The 20,543-nt window shown below is 45.7% G+C and overlaps 1 protein-coding gene across 1 annotated transcript; it reads right to left on the reverse strand.

The window, feature by feature from the left end:
• Positions 1 to 1,892: 1,892 nt before the first annotated feature.
• Positions 1,893 to 20,433, reverse strand: TNFRSF1A (TNF receptor superfamily member 1A). Its single transcript, XM_064410311.1, has 10 exons — positions 17,863 to 20,433; positions 8,827 to 9,028; positions 8,389 to 8,517; positions 7,939 to 8,085; positions 6,006 to 6,087; positions 5,622 to 5,689; positions 5,289 to 5,408; positions 4,918 to 4,955; positions 4,003 to 4,162; positions 1,893 to 3,480 (listed from the first exon to the last, which is right to left on the reverse strand). The coding sequence occupies exons 1-10, from the start codon at positions 17,899 to 17,901 to the stop codon at positions 3,179 to 3,181; spliced, it is 1,287 nt and encodes a 428-aa protein (XP_064266381.1). The 5' UTR covers positions 17,902 to 20,433; the 3' UTR covers positions 1,893 to 3,178.
• Positions 20,434 to 20,543: the final 110 nt, after the last annotated feature.

A 20,543-nucleotide genomic window follows, 5' to 3' on the forward strand; every position in this document is an offset into this window, starting at 1 on the left:
GAATGTCATGGGTTAGAGGGGACTTTAACCATTATCTAGTCCCAACCCCGCTGCCAAGGGCAGGGATACCTCCCAGTGGGTTGCTCAAAGCCGCATCCAGCCTGGCCTTGGACGTGGCCATGGTTACCCCACAGCCGCCCTGGGCAGCCTGCGCCTCACCGCCCTCACGGCGAAGGATTCCTCCCTCATACCCAGCCTAAATTTCCCCTTTCAGTTTGCTTCTTGCCTTATCACAACAGTGACGAAGAGTCCCTCTCCAGCTTCCCAGTAGCCCCCTTGGGATACTGGAAGCTTGCTGGGAGGTCTCCACAGAAGCTTCTCCAGGATGAACAGGCCCGATTTCCTCAGCCTGTCTTCTTATGGGAGGTGTCCCAGTTCTCTCATCAACACCATGGCCTCCTCTGGACTTGCTCCAACTGTTCCACGTCCTCCTCATGCTGCGGGACCAGAGCTGGACCCCTTGCAGTTAAAATGTAAATGTTCTGTATACAGGCATCATCGCTTTAGCAGTAGATACTCAGTGAGTAATGAAGACAAAAAAATGAAATTACATAAACAGTTGTGTTTCTCTGGGGGCTGCTCTGTCCATGCAGCAGCATGAGGAGCCTCCAGTCCCATCTTCACATACATACATCTTCAGCATTCTCTGAAACACTTCATAGCCATGGATTTCTGCAAAATTCCTGCATGAAGCTAGGCCGAAAGAATGCTTGGTATTCGGGATAGTTTAGCAAGCTAGAATGTTCATAGTAACGAGGATCAGTATTTAGAGTTTCTAAGATAGCTATATAGATAAGATTCATACATACATGTTCGTACAAGCTCGGGCTAAGCTCTAATGAAGCAATATCAGTAAGGCTGTTATAGTGATTAGTACAGCTGAAATAGTATAAATCTGTGCACTTTGGACAAAACAACAGAACTAGATTTGGGTTGGTAAAACCCCTAGTTCCTGCAGACCTCAATAAAGCATCTGTCTGTGGTTACGTGTGCTCCCAAACACTACCAAAGCCACTGGCAACCAAGCAGTGGCCTGGGGCTTGCTGCTTGTGGCTCATCTTGCCACAAGCTTTGCAACACATAGATTTTAAATGATGCATTGAACAGTTTGAGATGGGGGGAAAAAAGTCCAAGGCTTAGACATCACACCTAGAAAAGATTTCCGGGAATTTCCCCCCTTCAAGCACTTTCAATATACAGCATGTACTTCTAATAATTGTCATACTGTTGTGCTTGTTGAACATAAATTATGAAATAAAAAGTGTATTACACTGAGCTTTGTACTGCCTCTGATTAAACAAAAACCCAAAGCAACAACATCATCCTCAATTAAAATAGGATGTAGGCATAGCAAAACAAAGCCTCAAACTGGGAATTAAAACTGATGTCAGTTCCTGGCTTTGTCACTGACGGTCAGGAACTGCCATGTTTCAAGTAGGAAACTTTCAAGTAGAATAGGAGTAGTCCTTCCTTATTTAACATGGTGATCTGGTTCATCAGACAAAAACATTAAACAGATGAACATTAAAGTATAACCTATTATTATTCTTTTATTTAAAGATACTTTCCTGTTTAAAAAAGCCAGATACAAATCCAAATGACTCATTGTACATTGCTTAAAAATTCACTCTAAATGTGCTGGCATTCATATTCTTGAGTATCTGAGAAGACCTGCAACTGGATTTCATTTACATCCTGCCTACTTCCTGCCCTCAGCTAGCTTCTTGTGATGTGAGGTCAGCTAAGTTTTGCATACCAAAATATATATAAAACGTGGGTTTAAAAAAATAATACACAAGACCACCAAGCCATCTGCTCTTGACACTTCTATAAGTTATTCCCCTTCCTCTGTCCCCAGCCACAGTCACAGAAAAGAAGCTGATATGAGCAAAACCAAAACAGAGGTAAAAATAGTCACTTTAATTCAGAACATTTAGTGCATTTACAATAGAAAGTTTGTCTCCGATCAAGGGATTAGAGACTGAAATAACACATGTTACAAACATGTGGACAACCTGCACCTGGTGCAGGCTAGTTGCATTTTTCTACATCTGGTTCTCCCAGGGTAATTCTGGTGAGAAAGTGATGGGGAGAGCCTGGAGATGGTACTGAAGGGCTCCCACAGCCAAGCAGCAATCACAGAACAAAGTCCGGGAAGTAGTGTGCAGTTATTCAACAGTTGCTAAAATATCTATACAGACACGTACACAGTCCCATTTGCAGTTAGATTCATGGAATCATCCATATGTAGATAAGCAGGTAGACACAAGCCTACCAGCCTGTGTGCCAGCACAGATTTGCAGAGGTGCTCGTGCTGCCTGTGCTCATGCATAGGTACCACCTCCCCCAGGCAGATGCACACACTCCTTGCCACCCTGCACTTGGACAGACACACAGGCAGGTGTTTTGTTAATGCTAATTTACATGATTTCTAGATACAGAAAAAAAAAAAACAACTTGAGGAAAAAAGCACCAACCCTCTCATCTGACTCACTGGCTTGGAATTCTTACTCCTCTGGAACCTGAGGGACGTGGTGTGGAAAGGATAATGTCCTCCCGTTCCTCGCAGAGAGAGAACCAGTTCTGAATCTCCATGAGTCTTTTGCTACATGATACCTACTAGTTGCTACCGAGAGGGGGCAATCCTCTCCTGCTCCCAGAAATAGGCACATCCTCCCACCACTTCCTCTGAGTCAGATTTAGCAATCGAAAGGCTGCAATATGAGCCACTTCAACTGGGTGATCTCGCAGAAAAATAGATCTGCAAGAAGTGAGTGAGTACTTTAACATCTGAACAGTCAGCTTAACCAAAGCACCCTACAAGTTTACCCACCACACGATGTGTGGAGTACCTGTTTCAGCAACAAGTTGTCCATAGAAGCTGATCTATGATCAAGTCACTCAGAGCTCCTATTTGCATCTTGGTCAGAGTTCACACACCACTTCCTTTATGAGGTGCTTCCCCTCCTTGGGAGAGGAGGTGTTGCAGAGGTCTACTGTGGCTTAAAGGTTGAACTACGTGGTGGTTAAGAAGCAAACCTCAGCCTTCCTCCAGCATAACCTGCTGCTGTCTCCAACAAAATCAGCTGACGGGTGTTACAAAGATGGGGAGATATGAGGAAAGAAAGAGAGCTATGATCCCCTCTTAACAGTCAAAGGCAGCTAAAGCAGAAATAGATTAAAGGTGGTTGTGGAGGCTGCAGGGCTGAGGAGAGTTCTGGTTTAGCAAAGCTTCTTGAACGGCGTCACTGCAGCCACTGAGCTCCATCTGGTTGAGAACACAACTGATGTGCTCCACAGTGGCAGCACGGCCCATCTGCAGTGTCCACAGCCGGAGCATTTCGTACTGGGCGTCTCGCAGGCGCCGGTGCTCCAGCTCGATCCGCTCCAGGTCGTAGTCACTCAGGCCCAGGCGCCGCACAAACTCCTTCCACCGCGACGGCGGCACCTGATCCACCACGGTGTACAGGATAGCAGGGGCTGTGAACACAGAGGGAAAACCCTGAGACGCAAGATTCTTCGACCTCAAGGAGGATGTGAATAATCCAGGGCTGGAGGTTGCCCTGGTATCTTGCATTGTCCCCTCTTGTTCAAGTTTTCTCCAGTTCTCCAGAGTAATCACACAGACTCCAGACTTGCTCTTGTCCCTCAAAATGTAATGGGAATGTTTCCATATGCTCTTGTATAAGGCTATGAGCAGAGTCAAGCACATTTGCTTAGGGCCTTGCTGCCATACATTCTTGAAAAAGAATGAATTATTGAAATTATTCTGGGTCACCCCAGAGGCATTAAGACTGACAGCATGTCAATGCATATGACAGTCCATTTTGCTGGTAGGGAAAAGGGACAACAGAAAGGCCTTGCACAAATACTTAGCATATACAGACTTGCAGGCTCTGGGCATGCTTCTGCATTTCTACTGTGCTGTGCGTGCATGGGTACACATCCAGGTCACATACATCCTTCTGGAGAAGGAGAGAAGGATGGAGGAGTTTCACTTACTGTCTGGAAGCTGTGTCTTCCTGGCAGGTCTGACGCAGTCTGGTAACTCATGTGAACTCTGTGGCAGAGGTGCAGGTGATAGGGTTGCCTTTACTGGCAATTCTGTTTCCTTCTGGGACTCAGGACGAAGGCTGGAAATTTCATTTATTTTTTCCTCAGCCTGAAAGACACATTACATAGAATTACCCACAGCAGCACAATACACCTGTCTCCTGCAAGTAACCACTAGCTTTATATGCTAAAATTTATCCAAGATAGATGGGGAGTGGGTGTTGAGATTTTACTCCTTCCTACATTACTTGTTTCAGCAGAGGACACCAAACATTTCTTTCCAACAGAACCCAGAGTTTAACTTTATTTTGGCATGATAAAACAAGGAAAAAGTATTTCTTTACAAAACCAAGTAAGGCTGGTACCCAAAATCACCACCATTCTAGAAGCTCCACATGCCACCTTTCCCATCAGCCTCCTCTGTAAGGCTGTGGAATCCCCACCTCAGCTGCTGTCTGGGCCCTCTTATTTGCAGAGATACCTTGGACCTGAGAGAATACTGTGAAGCAGCACTGAGAGGCTTGTGGAGTCAAGATCTGAGGTGGAGTAAAATTAATTAAATCCTCCAAGCTTTGGGTACACAGAGAGAAAAGGGGATTAAGGACCAACTATCTGAACAAAATGCATCCAGGAAAAAAAAAAAAAAAACAGGAGTTTGAAAAGCATCTTCTAGAAGAGGGGAAGTAAAGCGTTACTGGCTCCACCCTCTACAGGAAAAGACTTCTGAGTTAGACAGCCCTATTACTCAGCTCACTTGAAAATACAAGGCATAAAAACAGCCCATGGGGAAAAATATTACTCCAGATCCCAAGTTAACATATTTGAAAGTGGAAGATAAGCTCTTATACCCATCATCTTGCTCACCTGTGATACCGGCTCCTTGGTTGTCTGTGGCAAAGAAACTTCAAAGAAAGAAAGAAAAAAAAGAAAGCAGAAATTATTTTCACTTCCTCTCGTCCCAGAGAAAACAGGAAAGCAGCTACTCACAATCCTGCCCTCAAAAATGTTTTATAGCAAAATACACATCCCAGAAATAAGGTCACGTGCACATCCAGTCACAGCTACGGGCCTGGATGCAGAACTGCAGCAAGAGCCTTGGCTATTTAGTTCTTGTGCTACTCTGGCCTTGCAGCAGAGGGGATCCCACTTTTTCCCTCACACATGTGCACACACAAAACCACACAGAAATCAGTGTCTGTCCCAGTCAATATCACTGCACGTGCTGCTGTACTCACCACAGGAGTAGACAGACACTGTCTTATATTTCTGGACCAGCTTCCCTACTTTACGTGCAACACAGAGGACGAAGATAACTCCAAATATTGCAACAAGGGTGCCAAGTACAAGGTTTCCATCTGGACAAAAGGAAGAGAGCAAATGCATGAGTGGCTAAGAAAAGAGGAGGTAAGTGCTAGAGGAAGAACAGCAAGTGGAGATTTGCAAATGGTAGGGAGAAAAAGGATAATGGTTTGACAAAGCGGAAAATATAACCCTTTACAAAAGGCATTAAGAGAACAACACCCCACAATGAAAAGATTCCACTGCCCTTCAGTCCCCTGAGCACTCACTCAGCCCAGATGAAGTCGGTGAGGTAGCGACTGGGCTAGGACACCGCAAGCAGTCTTCTCCAGTGCAGCTGAAAGGGTGAATCAGAGAGGTGAGCACACGTGCAATGAAACTCTAGCCATTTCCAACCACCCTAATTAACAGACAAGTCAAGATGAGCCTGCAAAGCAGAGCAATGCACTGTGACTAGTGACTTTGGGCTCTTAGTGGGCTGATGCCTACATGGAGGAGACTGCGGGTGAAGACCTATTTGTCCCAGAAAGGCAATTAGACAATTGTAAAGTTATGCGTAGATAGAAGGAGTCATGAGAAGAATTTCCTCCCCCTCTGGAGCTCCTGCTGTCTCTCCTACTCAGTGGTGGGGCACACAGAGTAAAAAAGCTCACCTGTTGCAAGGCTTGCAAATATTACTACGTGACAGGAAGAATTCAGGTTTACATCTGCAAATGGCATCTCTGTTCTTTGAACCTGTAGAAGGAAAAAAAAACCCAGAAACTGTTGCCATAATCTGGACAAAGAAGAAACAAAAGAAAAAAAATCCACTCCAAGATGGATGAGAGATTATCCTTTTTTATGCCTGGAAAACTGCTACTGAAGAAGAGATAAAGGATTTAATCTACATATAAAAACAGAGTTGGGGGATGATAAAGTAATAAAAGTAAGAGTGCCACTGTCGTGAAGGTGGGCACCTCTGTAGAGGCTTGGAAAGGGACTATAATTACAGAGCAGCTGGAATTAGTGTAATACGCAAAAAGCAGTAAAAGTCACCCAAGTTCAAGCATGACAGGAAGGGGAAACCACATAAGTCAGGCCAAGATGAGGGAGAAGTTGTCCCTGAGCAGCTGGGACTGGTGAGGAAGTCAGGTCAGGGCAGGGAGAAATCACTTGAAGTCATGGGACACATAAGCACTCTTCTGATGTCGTGAGTGAAAGGGGTAAGAAATGAAATAACTATCACTTCTAAGCAAGTCACAGGAGGGAGCCTGAGTAAAACAGGTGTGGAGAGGAGCAGGCAAGAACAGTGATAGAAGGACATCAAATTGCATGAGAGGAGGAGAAAATCTACTAGAACAAGGAGCATGCATTCTGTGGTGAGTGAGGGAGGGGAATAAAACAGTTCTACATCAGCCAAGAAGGAAGAAAGCTGCTCAAGGACAGTGTGAAATCATGACGCTTGAAGAGATGCTTAAGTGTGGAAACTGTGACAAGATGATTGAGCACTAGAGGGAACAAATTCACCAGAGAAACTCACTCTGGGCAAGGTAAGAGATGAGAAAGGGATCAGGAGCAGCATAGTTTGCAAAGAAGAGAGGATAGCTTTAAGGCAAGGTAGGATGTGGGAGCAGCTGGACTGGAAGCATGGTCCTGCTGGATAATTAAACAACAATGACTACATTAATTATAATTGTAGCTCCGGTACAGATCATGACCAGCTGAATAAGAAGTTGAGAGGGGAGTGTGTGTCCTTGGCTGGAAGACAGCCACTGAGGAACGTGTGAAAGTGCAGATCTGGAAGACCAGTCGGGGTGTGAATGGGCACGGATGTGTGATGTCTTATTCGGCCGCACAGTCAGACCTGCCTGTGCAACCTTAAAAAAGAGCTGCTCAAGGAAATAAAGTCAATTTGTGTTGCATCCAATACTGACTCGTGCTTTCTCAGTCCTCACATCAAAAGAAGACATTTAAGGGACATGGAAAGAGCGTGCAGTGTTTGTTGAAGATCTCTGATTCCTGACTGGAGATGAGGCACCTTGGAACAGCTAACACGAGTACTTTTCCCAGACACCTTGGGCATCATCCCAAGGTAATGCCCAATGCCAATGGCTGTAGTTCAGCATTACTAGCAGCTCTTTACTTTAGAACACTGCACAGAACACTGTGGTTGCTCAGCAATTGACTGATAAGCAGTTCAGATGAGCACAGGGGCCAGAGGTATTTTCATCCATCGTACTCAAAGTGCTTCCAGCAGCTGGTAGGAGAAATGCAGTGAGCATCAGAAGGACAAACAAGGAAGGCAAGGGGAAACCTGCTCTAGAACATAAAGACCTTGCTTCAGGACAGGCACGGCAGAGGCACCAAAATTAAGTAGAAAGTAACTCCACAACAGCCAAAACCAAGAAACTGTTCAAGGACAAAAGAAAGCAGCTATGATAGGAAATGGATTCATGCCAGAGCAGGCAAAAATAGCAGTCTTTCTGGGGAAAGAGGGCAGACAAACCCCAGAGTTGTTCCAAAACTACCATCCTTTCAGTGCAAGGCATTGCAGCAGATCAGAAAGTCAGTACATCTGCACTGGAGCCATATCCATGCCATACTCACAGCTGGCAATAATCCCATCAGCACACGAGCTGCAGTTCCTACACTGGAAGTATTCAGATTCAGAATCAATCTGATACTGATTCTTCTGACAGCCACACACAGTATCTTGCTTTGGGGTGCAGGGGGTCTCTACTATCTGCTGGAGTGCTGAGAAAAGAAAGGAGAAATTATTCCAACCTCTTCCTTCACTTTCAACTGAGAGCACTGTTATGATCATAGGCATTGTCATCCCCTAATTTTCACAGAAAAAGGCCAGAAAGGCCTGCAAACTGTATCTCAGACTGTTCCAATTTGGTAACCCTTATTCCTGCTGTCTCAAATCCATCCCCATACACTGCCTTACCCATTCAACTGCTTACTTTTCCAAGCTCCCTCGCTCACCTTGCCATCCCCTCCAGCCCTCATCCACTCCCATTTTCCTCAGATCCTGCAGGTCTGACAGTGACTCACCTGCACGGCAGCGTTTGCACTGGAAGCATTTAGACATGGTGTTGTCAACAGCTGTGAATGTGCCATTGGCACATGGAAGACAGACAGTTGCCTGGTCAGGCCCATCACAATCTTTTGCCTTGTAGGTACCTGCAAGAAAATCACTTAAGAGAGCTCTGACAGGATGGCAAATGTATTGTCTTAGGAAGGACAGGAGTCACTGGTTCCTCAAAGAAACCCTGGAACTGATGCCATAAGGATCAGGTATGTTTCTTCTCACCAGTGTGAATGACACTGACAGCCCATAAGAGGAGAAAAGGAATAAGAATTTATCTAGGTAGGGATAAGTACCAAGCAAAGGGAGAGCTGATTAGCTGTAGGAAAGAGACAGTTTGAGAGTGCAGGACTGGAAAATGCCTCCCAGGTGAAAGTCATTACTACTGTATTTATTTTGCGTACCTGCATGACACCTCATGCAGCAGTGGGTCTTTCTGGGGTGTAGGTATTGTCCCAGTTGACAGGGCATCTGTTTCTTTTCTCTCCTCAAAGGGTTAGAGGGGTTTTTTCCATCCAAAGTTACCCGACGGACTTGCACTCTATATGGCACTGGAGTAATTTCTACAGATTCCTTTGTCAACACACAGACAAATATTAGAACAACCTGTAAATACAGAGGGAGGGAGGGAGGGAGAGGAGAGAAACAAGGTGAGAAACCATTATACACTCCTGCAGACTGCACCTCTGACTTCAGCACTTAGAATTAAATCATGTCATTGAACTCATAGTTCAATTTACTTGGCTAATTCTGGTAATGGGACCCTCCACTGGCAAATATGTGTGTGGGGAGATGATTTACAAAAATAAACCCCAACTAATCAATGCCTGCCATCTATGATATTAATATACTGTTCAATGGCCTCTATGGCAAACTGGTTGTTTATAAAACAAATATTTTTCATTATGTGCATTTTATACATGGAATGCCTTGAAAATGCTGCAGCTTGCATAAAAGTTACACAAGAGCAAAGAAATGTTTTTATTAAGGAAGGAAGTAAAGCTGCCCATGTAGAAACAGTTCCACAGAGAAAAATGCATCTAGTACTTGCAGTTCCACTGAATAAATACACAAGATGGGAAGTTTGGAGTAAGATGGCAAGAGGATCTCACTGCCTACTAAGTACAGGAAATCTTCCAAAATGCCTCCTGAGCAAGCCAGACCTAGAAGCATGGGAAAGTTAAGGTTTTCGATTTATCCCCATGTCAAATGTACATTCTTCCTCTTAAACTGCAGCTGTTAACAATCAGCCCATACAGTTTGACACAAAAATGAGCAGTTTCTTCTTTTTCAAAATCTGTTAATATTTTATTTCTGTTTTTCCATTTGAAAGTTACTGTTGTCATGCCAGTCTTAACAGAAATATTAGGACTGGCATGACTGCCACATGACTGTAAGAGAGAGTGACTTTGTACATGAACCAAGGGTTAAAAGCACAGCTGTACCAATAATGAAGGATGCTGTTCCCTGGACACTGTTTTCAGGACACTATTCCCAGCACTGAAATTGAGAAATACACTGTTTGTGTAATGGCCAAAAGGCCTCCACTCTGGTAAGAGGACAGCATAAATGACTCATCAGCAAAAGATCCTCTACCAGAAGGATGGTAACAAGTTTGCAGCATATCACAAACACAACCCCTTTGTTTCTTGGCCCAATAGAAAAACAGACCTCAAGCATGCATTTCAAACATTCAGATAAAGAAAAAACACACAACAACAAAAAGGTTAAAAAAAAACCCAACAAAACAAAACCTGGTCCAAACTTGGTCCAAGATTTATGAAACCTGAAGTCAGAAAGTTTCTACAGCAAAGACCCATCCCATACCAACCAGTGACTCCTGAACACTATGAAAGATTTGTCCAAAAACTACTTTATAGTACCATGAAGAAGTCCAGCAGCATGATGAAGACTTGACAACCTACATCCCTCGTCATCCTCTTTGCACACAAGTGATCCTGGCCACACCACCTGGACATCCATGTGTTAATGCCTCTGAGTGTGTTACAGATGTACCAATGAACTCTATGCATCAGGTCATGTGAATGATGAAAATCAACTAGTTTTTTTGCAAATGAACACCACCCTGCCAACCTAATCTCACACAAAGTTTTATTATACTACCTTCCCTCTAATTGCAGTGTTTTCCCAGATTGCTTTTTTGAAAGTGTTTTTTTGAAGATGCCCAGCAGTACAAGTACAGCTTCAGCTAAGAGAGTTATAGCAAAAGCAAAGTAAACCAATAAGGGTAAACCACAGTCATGATACAAATTTTGTGGTAGCAAGCTTACCAAAAGATACATTAGAATGACAGTCCTACACTGTCCTGTTTCTCTTTCAGAATTAAAGCCTTGGGGGAGAAAGGTACATACCTAAAAGTAACTTAAAACCTCAAGAAGGATGGAGTTTGCAACTGTGACAAAAACAAAACATTGTTTTTCAGAGAGCTCTGATATATTCAATAGACCAGATGCTAAAATGGTGAACAGGAAAAAAGAGAACCACATATTTAAATAGATAGCATTTCAGACTTCATTAGTTGACCACAGAATAATTGTAAGCACTCCAACAACTCCTCGGCGGAACTAAAAATCATTTCAGCAGCTGACATTACAAGATTTATTGCTTGCAGGAAAATGGATAGAAGATCCTTCACACAGATGGTCTGACACACTGATTCTCTAGCTAGTGATTAATCCCCTGATACAAGAATATAAACAGTCACCTCGTAAGTCACACAAGTCAGCAGTAGAAAGAAGATAAAAGCATCAAAGATTAAGCCAAAAATATAGAGAAAATTGGTCAGATATACCTTCAAAGCCAAAAGAAAACAGAAGTGTTTTTAATTTTTCAGATTAAGTGAAAGCATGTCTGTAAGTGTCATCAAAGCAGGGTTAACATGTTATGGAACACAATTTGAGGAACAGAAAGTCACAGGCCAGGAGTGACTCACACCCCAATGATTCAGCCATCCAGCAAAATCATTCACATGATGGAAAAAAAAAAACAAAACACCACCATCTTAAGCAGGTCCCCAAGCCATTCAGTAATACACTGATTAATACCAATGAACAGCTTCATCAAATTCAGGTAACACATGAAATTAGAACAGTCTGTTCTGTTTCAGTTGGAATATAACTGGAACAACCATATTACAACATGGACTGCAGAACTGATCAAAATCCTCAGCAAAACCACCCTAAGAGGATATGAAGGTGACCACACGGCAACCACTTGGTAATGAAAGTGACCCAATGAAGAGTGAGGAGACCCCCTGTAATAATGCTTTTGATCCAGACTGTTGCTTGAGGGATAGGGAGTTTAGATCATAAGGGTGATATTGCCCAGGAATTCCTTTGCTGGGGATCCCTCTTTTGAGTCACCTGGCTTAAGCAACCATGTAACACAGTTGATTTGTACCAACAAATCTGTCTGATGGAGATGAGAGCCCGATTTTAAAAAATTCTTTTGCAGTTCCCCTCCTCTGGACACATTCAAGGACCTTCAAATCCTTAAATTGTGAGGCTCCAAACTGCAGCCAGCACTCCGGGTGAGGCCGCACCAGCGCTGAGCACAGGGGATGATCCCCCTCTGCCCGGCTGTGCTCTGTGTTTGATGCTCCCAGGACACGGCTCCTGCCCTCTGGGCTCAGGGCACACCCTGCTGACTCTCACTGAGCTGCTGCTGCTGCCCCCAGCACCCCCAGGGCCCTCCCTGCAGGGCACTCCCCAGACTCCTCTCCCAGTGTGTACTTGTGCCCAGAAGTAACTCTGTCCCCATATTCAGGATCCAGCATTTGGGCTTGCTCAATTTCATTCCAATAATCATTGCTCAATGCTCCAGTTTATCTAGAATAAATACATTGAACAGAACTGGCCCTAGAATTGAGCCCTGAGAAACACTGCTGGTGATCAGTCACCGGCCAGATTTAGCTCCAAGCAGTGAAGCCTCAAGTCACTGACAAGAGTTTGCCAAGGCAAAGTTTAGAGGTCTTCTGCAAATGAAATAAGCTGAATATCCATTGTTAGATGTACAGCACACTCCACTTGCCAAGATAAAAAACCAGTACCCACCAAGCAACTTCACAGTGATAATGTGTATTACCTAAGCCAAGTGGTAACTCAAACCACATGTGATGCACACCACTGATTCACACCTACTCAGTCATTTCAGGGACTACCCAGGGAAAACAGAGCCAGCAGAAACTCTGGGGTTTACTTCTGAAACTGCCACAGGAATAACCAAAATATGGCAGAATGCTGCTTCCTTAAAACGTTCCAGCCCTCTGGGTGACAGCTGTGTTCCCTGCACATTCTCCTCACACATAAGGCAACCCTAGTTCCTTCCCATGCCTCATGCCAGCACTTACTGCCCAGCACTTCACCTACAATTAAAAAAGGCATAGCACAACCCCAAAGCTCTTCTATGCAATGTTTTGACAGCTGAGACAGGAGTTAGGAGCCTTTCCACAATTTTCATACTCAAATATTCTTGAATTACTGCCACCACTACGATTTACACCCTTGTTCCTGCTTTTGCCTCACCAGACCATGCACAGAGAACTGCAAGTGAGGTGATATCCCACCTGAGTAAGGCAAAGGAAGAAAGGAACGGCAAAGATGAAAGTGAGGAACAGAGCAAGATGCCAGAAAAACAGATGAGAGGGTAGAAATAAGGGACATTTGGGAGCAGTTTTCTCAGGACAAGGGGACATAATGCACAGTAGCTGAAACAGAGGGACTGCATAGGGAGTGCAGCATGTCAGAGCTGCCCCAAATTATCACCTCAGAAGGCTGGGAATACCAAGTCACTCAGCATGAACACAGGTCATTTTGCTATCTTTAATACTGTTGCTTCAATATTTCTTGAGAAAACAGTACACCATACTAGTAGTTATAACTATCTGTATTGTGTTGTAAATAATTATGAATTTCGTCTTTTAGTCTCAGCTTTATCATCATCAATGAAATCAATATTTCATTCATATAAATATATTTCATCATCCTTAATCCTCATGGACCAAGTTGCACAAAGACACCATTGTAATAACTTAATCAACCACTTCTCTCAAAAAAGGCTTCCATTTTGCAAATTCCATTTTTAAACTAATTAACTATCAACTATCTGCAAATAAGAGTCATTATGAGTCATTAGCGTGTCTCAAAATATTTCACAACAGCAAATTACCTTGGCTTAAGAATCCAGCATGACACATAAATCATGTACACATAAATCATACGTCAGCCTTTTTAATGAATCATAAAAAATTAGTCAGCTTGGAGGCTTGGGCAAAAACCAGTATCTTGCTCAGACTAATGAGCTACCAAAGAAAGCAGAGTACAGGATTTACTCTTATGTTTTTTGTCTGATTCAGCCATTTCCAAAAGCTCTTTGAGGTTCACATTTGTTTTAGTTTGCTGCACAAAGATGAAAGGGAAACCAGAACTTCTGCTTTAAACATTGAGAAATGTGCATTAAAACAACATTTACAGGAAGTTTTTGTCATTGCTTACTAAAAGCTGGAAAGGACAAAAGAAGGCTACAAGAACTACTATGATAAATAATCCTCATTTTATGAAGATCAGATGAAAGAATGCTGTATTTCAGGCCTTGTCTAAATTCAGGAGACTGGTAATAGCTTTGATACAATGAAGAAAGGCCTTAGAAATCTTAACTTAAAAACTGAAAAAAAAACCCTGTGATTATCTATAAAGATTGTGGACTTCATAAAATATCATAAAGTATATAAAGTTAGAAGGCTTTTTTTCATATCAGTAAAGATTAAGGAAATAATGGAGAAGTCAGTAGGTGATAACAACCATAAGAAAATTTCTTTGGAAGCTTTCCCTCCGAGGACACTGATGGACATTGTGTCAGAGTGCCACGTTCACTGACCCTCGACACCCCAGCACTTTGGCTGCCTGTGTTCAGGGCTGAGTTCCACTGTGCTGTGCACAGCCTCTCATCAGAGCACCGATGGAGCAGGAGCCATGGGAAGGCTCAGGGGGGTCCTTACTTTTCCATCCTGAAATGATTTTCAGCGGGGTATGAGCCCTCAAGCCCTGCCCACGCTGTGCCACGGACCTGCTCATGCCCCTTGTCAGTGACATTCACTAGGTGAATTTTTAACTCAGGTAATTGTCAAATGCTGAGTCTACTCACTGGAACAGATATATTCCTGTTTGGTTTAATAGGAAAATGTAGTGAAACTGCTTTGAGATGTGCTTTCCACTGTCAGGTTCCTAAGAGCATAACACAAGGATATGTGTTAGCAAAGGAAGCACTCAGCTATCCAGGGATTAGGGAAGAGAACACAAGGCATCTGCCCCAAATACAAACAAAGCCTCTTTGTGATGACTAAAGAAAATGGGCAAGAAAGAGCAAAATGACAACACTGGGTTCACCACAAATAATACTGCTAATGCAGAAAATTAATTACTTAATGAAAAGGGAAAGGCATCCAGACTGACAGTACTGGTTACTTGTGAGAACAAAAATTGCCATGTAAGTGTACTTAGCACAGACCCTAATGTAAACGTTTCATTTGGCTAGAAGTAGTTAGTCCTAAAAACAGAAGTTAAAATTAGATTAATAAGTAATTAATCTTATTGGAGAAAACAATCAGAAATGCAATCAAATGCTATGAATTATTAGGAATGGACTTGAGAGCAAAACCAAGAGTGTTGTTATGACAATATATAGAGGATTGCATCTTGACTGTAGTTCTGGTCCCCAATCTTAAGAATATAAATTAACCCAAATATAACACAAAGAAAAGTAAAAAGGACCATCATTGGTACAGACTGCCACAAAGGGAATGATAAAATATACCAGTCTATAAAAGAGAAACCTGTGCTAAGGATACTGTAGCAGGCTCAAAGCCATGAATGCCAAAGAGAAGATGAAGTGGGATGCGTGTTCTCTGTCTCCTCCAATACAAGAACTAAGAGGCATCACATAAGACAAGCAGCAGAAAGGTGCAAAACAAACACAGGGAGGTACTTTTACAGCCAACATGTAGCTGAGGTGTGGGACTCCATGAGAGAGTGCTGGCTCTGCCAGAAACCTGTCCTGGTTCCAAAACTGATCACCACACCCATAGGAGAAGGGGGAAAAAAGCCAGTCAGGGACGCAAAATATGAATACACCATGTCAACTTGGAAATTCCTACAGTCCCAGTCCCATTGCAGCCAGGAAAGTAGTCTTATTTTTCATTGCTGTACACTTGCCCTGCTCCAAAACCCTTGGCAGACACCTGTGACTGGTCACTACTGGAAACAGGCTGGTGGCCCAACAGCTCTTTCTCACAATGCACTTGGTGGCCTGGTTTCCAATTTTTATATAATGTAGCTTCTAACTCCAAAATGGCAGTTTCTCCCTTTGCTTTGAAAAGAAATGAGTGCCAGGGGTACCCTTATGGCTATTTTGTCTTTTTTCTTCGTAAAACAGAATTTTCTTTAACAAATGAAACTTCCATTATATATACTATTTTTTTTTTATTTTAATGAGACTGTGCAGACAGATGCCATTTTGTCCACTGTAAAAGTTAGTGCATGGGGAAAACACAGAGCACCTGAAAATGACTTTAAGGACAGGCAGAAAGTGTGAATGCATGGAAACAGGCTACAGGAAATTTTGAAGAATCACAGGAAACACACAAGAATCAGAAGAGCAGAAGGGAGGCATCGGGGGGCCAAGAAAGGCTATGAGGGTTATATGCAATTTAAATGACAGATGGATGGGCATGCAACAGAGTGAGAGTGAGACCTGTAACTCTGGGTGGGGGACAAATAAGAATATTATTTAATTGAAAAGATATATGTTATCTGTAGGGAGTAGAATGCTATTGACAACTTGAAATTACATGCAAATAGGAAGGGGAAAACATCTCCAAAAAGAAATACCACTGAAGGACACTTCCTCCAGTACCTTATTTAACTGAAGATAATATAATGAATTTGAGGAATCCAATAGGTTTTTCCTTTTTTGCCAACTGAATTAATAATATCACATATGGTACCTGATTTATACCAAAATGTGTGCACCTCTGTTCTTAAGCCAGAAATACACTTTTCAGGTTTACTATCTGCTTTGAAATCTGTCCATAAATCAACAGCTTATGTGTCCTACTTAGGTCCCAAGATGGTAAGTGATCCACAGCTGGAGTCAAGGTATTCCTTCTCTTCAGTTTTAGTTGTGTTGTCCTGCAACTACTAGCTTTAAGTCTACTACTGGGTTTCCAAACCTTTCAAGTGGTAAAAAGAAACCAAGACCAAATCCAAACTGGCCTGGAAGGTAACTGCACACATTGCAACTTTCTGACCACAAATTAACAACTAACCCAACATTACAAATCCAGTGCAGCCAAGTGCAAGTGTGCATTAGTGGATGCTCAGGTATTTCGGGATAAACAGTTTGACCTCGTAACCCCTACGGTAGAATTTATAGGCATGTTGTGATACTGACTGACACCACTCCGCTGTCCCAGCTTCAGCACACATCTGCTGATACTCGATAGCCATTCACGTCTGGAATCAGGTTACTCATAAAACTCTCCGGTATCTTTTACAACTTTTTCTCCTGCGAAATCACAAGGGGCAGCTTAAAAGTCCTGCGCTACAAAACCCGGGAAGACTAAAGAAGATCTACCGGCAGAGCCGAACTTGATTTTATACAAATCCCGTGGTTTGGGGCGTAGCTACAACCCTCTAATCTTTGCTCAAGCGCCCGCAGAGTGGCATTTGTGTGCGCCCGGCCGCACAGCCAAGCGGGGGCGGCTCATCATCCCCGGTGCCCGCAGAGCGGCGGAGGGAGCGGAGCGGCTCCGATCCCGGCCGGGCGGCTCCGATCCCGGCCGGGCGGCTCGGTGCCCGGCGTTAACGGCCGCGCCGCGGGCTTCAGGGAATCCACCGCCGTTCCTGTAAGCCCAGACGCCTTCTCCCTGAATCAGGGACAAATCCCGGGAGCGGCGCCAGAGAGCTGGGTGCCCGGCGGAGGGCGGGCAGCGGAGGGAGGGAGGCGGCGAGCACGGCGGTGCCGCTGCCCCGCGGGCGCCCGGCGGATGGCGCGGCTCGGCCGCCCGACCCGCTACCGCCGCTCCTGCCGCTCCGGCGCCGGCACCAGCCTCCCCGGCGACGACGACCGCCCGTCCCGCCCTCCCGCGGACTCCCCGAGCCCCGTCCCACCGCTGCCCTCCCCGGCATGGGGCTGCCGAGAGGGGAGCCCCAGCGCCCCGGAGAGGGCGAGCAGAAAGCGGGCTGTGCGCAGAGCGGCAGCGATGGGGAGCCCGCCGGCGGCCAGGAGGCTCGAAGAGAGCCCGGGCCCGAAAGCCCGACGGCGGACACCGCTCTGCGGGCCCGCGGGAGCGGAGGTGTCGCCGGGGTCCCGCCGCAGCACGGCCCCGCTCCGCCGGGAGCGGCCAAGCCCCCGCCGTGACTTACCGTCCCCAGCGAGGTGCGGGGCAGCGCCGGGCCGCGCATGGCTCCGCGGGCCGCTACATCCCCGTGGCAGGGTCCCCTACGTCCAGAGGAAGCCGCCCCAGCCCTGCCCAGCGCCGAGAGTGGCTACCCCGTCTCCAACTTCCTGGCAGCGGCAGCAGGAAAGAGAGCGGCGAGCGGGAGGCGGCCCGGAGCAGCGCCGAGCCCCGCCCGCCCACCGCCGGGCGAGGAGCGGCGTCGGCAGTATTCCTTAAAAACCCAGAGGGACGAGCTGAAGGAAAGCAAGGGATGGCGCACCGAGTGGCTAAAGCTGCTAGAAAATACACGGGAAAGGAGTCAGAGGAGGTCCGGTCCGCTGAAATCTTAAAAGTTCTTGACGCAGGAGTGTTTCACTCTTCAGCTGTACTTTCCGCGTGAAAATTAACCATGTACTTGTAAGAAAAGGACTCTTTGCATCTTAATTTTAAAGAAGGGCATTTTGCAGCCACGATCAGCTCTATATGACCATCCTGTAGTTTTTAATTTAAAACACACGTTTTCTTGCATGCTCCGATGAACCAGCTGTACAGATGGTGCAAATATAAGCAAAACCAACATGGCATTCTGTGTAAGCCCTGCTTCATTTAATATATCCTCTTAGCATGTTTGAAAAACAAAAATACAGCTAGGAATGAGTGGCTAAATGATAAAGAACTCCCCTTCATTTGTTGCCCATTAAGACTTCCTCTTGCTTTCTGGAATTGTCTTTGTACCCCAGTAAAAGACATTAGATCAAGCTAATAAGCATTGTTTTGGAAGAATTTGCCCATTTCAGTACAAAATGGGTGCAATTCACTCCATGGACTGCCTGAATTACTGCGGATAAATCCAAACACCTCCACAGACTGATCCTACAATGGAGTTGCTTATCTGCTGTGTGGAAGCCAACAACGGCACGTGCTCAGGAAAAAACAAGGAAGGCACTTTTCCACACTGAGGCTTGGAACAGCTCTGACTTCCCAGCTGCGAGTCTCAGGAGAGAAGGAAATAGCAGAATAACCTGTTTCCAGACTGCAGCCATCTCCAGGGACAGATGTGGAAAAGATTTTTTCCCGTTCTTTTCCTAGCCTCGAATGAGGACAATACAAAATTAGCCCCTAAAGGGAAAATTCTGGCGTGCATTCTGTGAAGGAGGAAATAATGTTTTTGTGGGCTGTTTCAGGTTTAGCACTTGGCATGCGAGTGGATGAGGCACATCCTTCAATCTTCCTGGAGCTTCAGCCTTCAAAAAATAAAAAAAGGGCAAAAACCAGCCCCACTTCTCTAGTACTACATAAATGTCAGAAAAATCCCTGTGAACCTTCACATTTGACTCCTCCCAGGTTTGGGGAGGGACATCTCACAGCCCACTGCACGCTTGACATTTACACCAATGTCAAACGCACAGCTACTTCCCAGCCTTCACCAGAACTCCAGGTCAGGCCTCCCTCCATCCCTGCGAGGTCTCCAGCACTTCCTGAGGTCCTGTGGCTATGGGCTAAGGCTCGGGGGGACTGAGCCCACCCTCCTGTCACACAGCCAGTGTCTGACAGCCCAAGCGCTTTACTCCCAGCCCGCAGAGCTGTACTGGGTGTGCACAACCAGGTTTTGGTAGCGTGGGGACCACAGTGGTGACTTCTGTGAGAAGCTGCCAGGAACTTCTCCTGTGTCTGGCAGAGCCACTGCCAGCTGGCTCCAAGATGGACAGGCTGCTGGTCAAGGCAGAGCCCGTGAGAAATGGTGGCAATGCCTCTGTGCTAACCTATTTAGGAAGGAAGGAAAAGTTATTGCGCAGGTGTAATTGCGGCCAGAGAAGAGCAGAGTGAGAACATGTGAGAGGAACAACTTTGCAGACTCCAAAGTCAGTGGAGATGGAGGGGGGAAGGTGCTCCAGGCACCAGAGCTGAGATTCCCCCGCAGTCATGGTGAAGACCACGGTGAAGCAGCCCATGGAGGTCCATAGGGATGCAGAGATCCTCTTGTAACCCATGGAGGAGCCCCACGCTGGAACAGGTGGATGCCTGAAAGAAGGCTTTGACTCCGTGGGAAGCCTGTGCTGGAGCAGCCTCCCGCCAGGATCTGCAGACCCCTGGAAAGAGAAGCCCGCTGGAGCAGGTTCCTGGTAGGACTTGTGATCCTCCTCACGCTGGAGCAGGCTGTTCCCGAAGGAGTGCACCCCGTGGAAGAGCGGATCATGTCGGAGGGCTCCGTTGCCCGCGGTAAAGGTTCACGCTGGCCAAGTCCGTGGCAGGGACCTGCTGGAGGAGCAGGGAAGGAGCCGTGACCGAAATCTCCATTCGCTCCCTCCCTGCGCCGCTGCGGGGCGGGGGAGTGGGCGGAACGGGAAAGGTGGTTTTAAGGTTTATTTTACTTCTCATTATCCCGCTCTGATTTTGTTCGTAGTAAATCCAATTATTATCCCCAAGCTGAGCCTGCTTTCCCGGTGACGGCAATCCATGTGTGATCTCCCCCGGTCCCTGGCTCAACCCGTGAACCTTTGGTTTCGTTCTCCCTCCCCTGCCCGCTTGCGGAAGGGAGCGATGGAGCGGGGGCCCGGCACGGCCCACCCCCATCCCACACGCTCCCGACCCCGCTCCCCGCACCCCGCGCGGAAGGGGCGGGAACAGCCGGGCAGCGGCGGCGCCGCCGATTGGACGGAGGTCGGG

The sequence above is a fragment of the Passer domesticus genome, chromosome 2, assembly GCF_036417665.1.
Source record: "Passer domesticus isolate bPasDom1 chromosome 2, bPasDom1.hap1, whole genome shotgun sequence".
Taxonomy (NCBI): Eukaryota; Metazoa; Chordata; class Aves; order Passeriformes; family Passeridae; genus Passer; species Passer domesticus.